This window comes from Antrostomus carolinensis, unplaced genomic scaffold (assembly GCF_000700745.2).
Source record: "Antrostomus carolinensis isolate BGI_N321 unplaced genomic scaffold, ASM70074v2 scaffold17248, whole genome shotgun sequence".
NCBI lineage: Eukaryota > Metazoa > Chordata > Aves > Caprimulgiformes > Caprimulgidae > Antrostomus > Antrostomus carolinensis.
Genome location: NW_010332451.1, coordinates 58,446 through 64,246, shown reverse-complemented (window position 1 = coordinate 64,246; position 5,801 = coordinate 58,446). Strand labels below are relative to the sequence as shown.

The 5,801-nt window shown below is 41.3% G+C and overlaps 1 protein-coding gene across 1 annotated transcript in view; it reads left to right on the top strand.

Annotated features, from left to right (window-relative positions):
- The window catches only part of LOC104529266 (serine/threonine-protein kinase Sgk1), a 5,676-nt gene extending 164 nt beyond the window's left edge, over positions 1-5,512 (top strand). Inside the window, 12 exon segments of the mRNA XM_010173530.2 lie at positions 48-123; positions 565-640; positions 1,092-1,196; positions 1,662-1,745; positions 1,846-1,887; positions 1,890-1,988; positions 2,273-2,385; positions 2,590-2,713; positions 3,021-3,116; positions 3,235-3,390; positions 3,499-3,588; positions 4,288-5,512. Of these exon segments, the coding sequence (XP_010171832.1) occupies positions 48-123; positions 565-640; positions 1,092-1,196; positions 1,662-1,745; positions 1,846-1,887; positions 1,890-1,988; positions 2,273-2,385; positions 2,590-2,713; positions 3,021-3,116; positions 3,235-3,390; positions 3,499-3,588; positions 4,288-4,455 (1,229 nt within the window). The 3' untranslated portion in view covers positions 4,456-5,512.
- Positions 5,513-5,801: the final 289 nt, after the last annotated feature.

The window sequence follows — 5,801 nt, the reverse complement described above, 5'->3', positions numbered from 1 at the left end:
CAGCTTAACGATTTTATTTCTCTTTTCCTTGTCCTTTTACTTCATAGCTTTCATGAAGCAGAGGAGAATGGGGCTAAACGACTTCATTCAGAAGATAGCCACCAACTCGTATGCATGCAAGCAGTAAGTATTGGAAATTTCATCTGGATTTCAGTCCCAAATATCACTATGTATTGCAAGATCTAGTTAAAAAAAAAATATGTTTGTTTACTGTAATGCCTCTGGCATGACTGTTACGGAAGAGTTAATTGATCTTCTTGAGGTATTACTCACTTGGCAACAAATTTTTGTGAGCTGGGTTTGGGAAAAATCAGTTGGGTGGGATTTCTAGAGCCCCGTCCTTATTCTGAACTGTACTTACAGTATACTTTTTTTTTTTTTTTGTATGACAATTTACTTGCTGTAGATTAAATTTACTCTTTAAGTCAATAGATTGTTTCAGTTGCCTTCTGTAATAGCCCAAACCAAAACTCCCCTTTGGCGATACGTGCGTGCCCTCTGGTGGAAAGATATGCCTGATGCTGCTGGTAACTCCTCTAATCATACCTGCTCTTATCCTTGCAGCCCTGAAGTTCAGTCTATCTTGAAAATCTCCCAGCCTCAAGAGCCTGAACTTATGAATGCTAATCCTTCTCCTCCGGTAAGTAGATTTTACTCAGGGGAGCATTTTCAGAATGTCAGATCAGCCTGTAATGGAAGCGTAGCAAAGTGATCATCACGAGTGTTACTTTAGTTCAGCTCACAGCACACCGATGTCACTGGGAGAAAGGGTTATCAAGTTAGACTGAAATTTTTTCCCAACATGGAGAAAAAAAAATTAAAAATAAGCTTTATTGCTTGTTACTTCATTATGGAATGTGGCTAAAACCTCAGCAAGAACTTTTAAGTAAACTATGGCTGTTATACTCTTCCTAGGCAGTACCTACCTTAAGTTATCTGGCAGAGGTCAAGGTTAAATTTTTTAGTGATAAGAATGCTAATCTCCACTTTCAAGGTCACTTTATTTATATTTTTTAAAAAGAGACATTGTTGAGACTCTCACTACCAAGCTGTTTTAATAAATGTGGTTTCTGTCTGTTTTATTTTTCTAGCCCAGTCCTTCACAGCAGATCAATCTTGGTCCATCATCCAACCCACATGCCAAGCCGTCAGACTTTCATTTCTTAAAAGTGATTGGAAAAGGCAGTTTTGGGAAGGTAAATCTATCTTCTTTTTGCTTTAACAATTTTTTTTACTCTTCAACTCTTATGTGTAATGCCTGAGTGTCAGGTTTGAACTGGCTTTGGTAAATGGTGGTCATTTAAACCTGACCTGAGCATGCCTTGTTGCCCAGTGCCTGGCTCCCTGCGTAGCTGCAGGGAGAGGGAGCAGGGTGCTGCGTTTGAAGAGCCATAGAAGAGGAAGGGAGTGAGGAGGCAGTGGTGCTGGGAAGAATATATACTTTGCTTTTGGAGGGGAAGGGAAATAGATGTAAAAACTTTGGGCTAGATTTATCTGCCAGAGTGGTGATAGCATCAGGCATTTCCAGCAAAGGGCTTGCACATTGAACCAGAGGGTTGTAGCAGCGCTCAGCAGTTAACGTAAAGGATTGTTTCCACTGGTGTTTACAAGTTGTTCTGTATTTCGGTATTACTCACTTCTGGGATATTACCCTCTTTCAGGTTCTCCTTGCACGGCATAAGGCAGAAGAGCAGTTCTATGCTGTTAAAGTCCTGCAGAAAAAAGCAATCCTGAAGAAGAAGGAGGTAAGCTGCTTCTTTGTGATGCCATTATGATGTCCATCAAATGTAATTTTACTGCTGTTACTAAGCAAATGTACTAAATGTCGATTTCTCATGTTCTCAGGAGAAGCACATCATGTCAGAGCGCAATGTCCTGCTGATTTTTTTCTGAAAAATGTGAAACATCCCTTCCTGGTCGGGCTTCACTTCTCCTTCCAAACTGCAGACAAATTGTATTTTGTCCTAGACTACATCAATGGTGGAGAGGTAAGCAGTAAGAAAATGAAATAGTATTTCCTATCGTGTGCACAGTGGTAGAGTAGACTTTTTCACCCTTCCTTTTAAATAAAAAAGAATTGTAAGGGGAAAAGTCAAGGGGGAAAAGTTGCTAGATTGAATGTTTCCAGCCTGCCAAGTTTTGAACGACCAAAGGGTCGTTAGGCCATTTCCTGCTATTGTTCTCCTTAGCTATATATGTTGAGTCTAATTAAGTGCATTGTTAACAGGCTTTGGCGCCGTTTAAATAACTTTGTTCTTTCTGTCTCCTGTAGTTGTTCTACCATCTCCAGAGGGAACGTTGCTTCCTGGAGCCAAGAGCCCGATTTTACGCTGCTGAAATTGCCAGTGCGCTGGGCTACCTGCACTCCCTGAACATTGTTTATCGGTGAGCAATGCTGTTCAGACTGTTGGGACTAAAAAACCCACATGTTTTGTTGAATAAGCATTAAAAAGTTGATCTGAATGTGAGCTAAGGGTTGCTTTTAATTATTTGTTGTGACTTAGTGAGGTTATGTAAACACTTGCACCTAAAATACTCACACTGTAGCTCCTCTAACGAACGGTTGTCTTCTTTTGTCTGTTCCTACAGCGACTTGAAGCCAGAGAATATCCTGCTGGATTCGCAGGGGCACATTGTCTTGACTGACTTTGGACTCTGCAAAGAAAACATAGAGCACAATGGCACGACCTCCACCTTCTGTGGCACACCAGAGGTACGGCCAACCCTCAGCTCACCACTCGCAGAGGGACAGCAAGTGCTCTCCTTGTCAGTGAAAACTGACATCTCCCGTCTATATTTATGATGGGTTAGACAAGTGGGGGGCATTATGGGTCTTGTAATACCAAGCTGCCAGTGAGGATGTGTAGAGCTTGTTGAGCTCTCCTGTCTAGAGCTTGCAGCTTTCTGGTAGCTTAGATATTGCTGAGATTCAGTAAGCTGCTTTCATTCAAGAATGGGGAGGCTTTCCTAATTACAAAGATCCCTTTGGCTAACGTGGCTCTCTTCCTTCTCTTACACAGTATCTTGCTCCTGAAGTTCTTCATAAGCAGCCCTATGACCGAACTGTGGACTGGTGGTGCCTTGGAGCAGTCCTGTATGAGATGCTTTATGGCCTGGTAAGCAACGAATCCTTCATGGTAGATCAAACTAGCTTAGTTGTCCTTTCCCCGCAAGAAACCCTGTGCCTGCCTGTCAGCCTCATTAACCTGGGTCTCTCCTTTCCCCTTCCCACAGCCACCCTTCTACAGCAGGAACACGGCAGAAATGTATGACAACATCTTGAACAAACCCTTGCAGCTGAAGCCAAATATTACCAACTCAGCTAGACATCTCCTGGAAGGCCTCTTGCAGAAGGATAGGACAAAGAGGCTTGGCGCCAAGGAGGACTTTGTAAGTGCAAACTGACCGTTGCCTGTAGGCAGAGCACAGGAGGATGACTAGGCCATCCTGCTTACATTAGCTTGGTTCTGAACTAATCTGTTTTTCTCTCTGTAACAGATGGAGATTAAGAATCACATCTTCTTCTCCCCAATTAACTGGGATGATCTCATTAATAAGAAGATTACGCCCCCTTTTAACCCAAATGTGGTACGTATCACTTCTAATTATAGAATGGATGGAGAATGCCTTTTCCTCCCTTGTCTTTGTGGGGTGCCCAGGAGCTGTGGGAACTGGCTGAATGTCTGCGTTTGGGGAACACAGCTTTTCCTTCCCTTGTGACTGACCAGGCAAGGTTAAAAATAAGCGGTAGCTGGCTTTTTGCTGCTGGACAGTCTACATTTAACTGATTTTTTTGGCCTCTCACAAAACCTTCATTTACGTGGCTATTTTGAAATAATACCCAGCATCCCTGATTCACCAAAGGGAAAGATAAGGTGTAAAAAGCAAGCTGCTGCCCAAGGGCAGATACTAACATCTAGAGAGGTCTGGTTGTGGACGTTGTTCTTTCACTTTCTGAGCATTTTGTAAACTAAATTTAATAACTTGCCCAGAGATCAAAGTCCTCCTCTGCAAACTGCTGCATGGCAGAGAGGCATATTTGCATTTGGCTTCTGTTGCATGACTTGAGTTGAAGGGTCATATATTAAAGGGAATCATACTGGTTGAGACAGTATAAAGCAGGATACAAAAAAAAGGTCAAACTAAAACTGGCTTAACAGTGGGCTCAAAGTGATAACACTATGAGTCTCCGTATGAGGGTGCTTGTCACCATTTTGAATTGAACTGTGTGCTCACAAAGCATTTGGGACTAAATGTTGTGTCTCTCCTTTTCTGCCCTTTCCACAGAGTGGCCCCAGTGACCTGCGGCACTTTGACCCGGAGTTTACAGATGAGCCAGTCCCCAACTCCATCGGCCAGTCTCCAGACAGCATCCTCATCACTGCCAGCGTCAAAGAAGCCGCTGAGGCTTTTTTGGGCTTCTCATATGCCCCACCCGTGGACTCTTTCTTGTGAACATTTTTCTTTCTTTTTTAATAATAATAACTATTATTCTTATTTTTGTTTGGCCTTCTGGTGGAACTGCCAGTTGACCAGTCATCTTGAAAGAGAATATTTGCACATTTCCACCATGGCAGCTTTGCAGCCTTAATTTCGACTACACTGTTTGCTGGAAGCTTTTTTGAAGAGCACATCACTCTCTAAATGAGCTTTACAGGCTTTTCATTTCCATTTGTTCTTCCCCCAAAGTGGTGCTGTCTCCTTGGGAAAGAAAAACAAAAGTGACTGCTGCCATAGACTGCTACGGCAGATTGTAGGAGTAAGAACAAGCTGTTTTGAAATCATGCTCTGAAAAGCCTTGCCTGAAGATCTATATGAACGTGATAAGGATTTTATGAAATGTGCCTTTTTCTGATGAGATCTTGTGAGCTCCAAAGCTTTCCCTGTTGCAGAGTGTGTTTCTCAGTTCATTTATGTGGGGTTTACTATGTGAACAAATGGTATGCGTGTGGTCTGCGTACTACAGATGGACTCAGTTTAAAGCATCAATGTGACACTTGCAGGATACCACAATGTGGGGCATTGTTTGTTTCTTCCATATTTGGAAGATAAATTAAGTGTAATTTTGAAATTTCTTTTGTAAATCTATACAGTCAACTAAAATTATTGAAATGGGCTCACAACTACTTGTATCCAAATGCTTGAAGAAAGCATTGCTGCTATGAAAAAAAGATTTCTATTTTTAGAAAGGGTTTTTATGGACCAAAATGCCCCAGCTGCAGTCGGTCAGAGCTGTTGGTTTCTTTTTTTTTATTATTATTTTTTAGTTTAAAAGATGTCATCTGTAAAATGGGCATTATTTATGGTTTTGGGTTTGGGGGTTTTTCATTCCTGATTGTATGTATTGTAAAAAAGATCTGTACATTCAGTTGTAACTCTAGATGTATATTTAAACTTACAAACTTACTTGTAATGTATACCATCATTGTAATGTAATATAATTAACATGGCTATATGTATCATATTTTTTTGTGACCAAACCCATTGGTTTGCAATAAAATCCCGAAAAATACTTCAGTAAACTGTTTTGTTTTGTTTTGTTTTTTATTTTAAAACAAAGGTTTTCGCCAACTTTAAAAAAAATCAAGGACAAATCTGAGCTGCCAAGGTGCCTGTGTAACTTTGCTTGGGTGTGTGACAGTTATTCCATTAAACTACAGCTGTACAAGTCTTATCATGGGTACGCCTTGGCAAAACATTTGGTCTTCCAAATGTGGGTGTTCAAGTGGGTGCGTATGAGTGTGGGTGCTCTCACGCGGTACAGATGTTTGAACTTCCTCAAATTCAGTTTTTCTACCTGT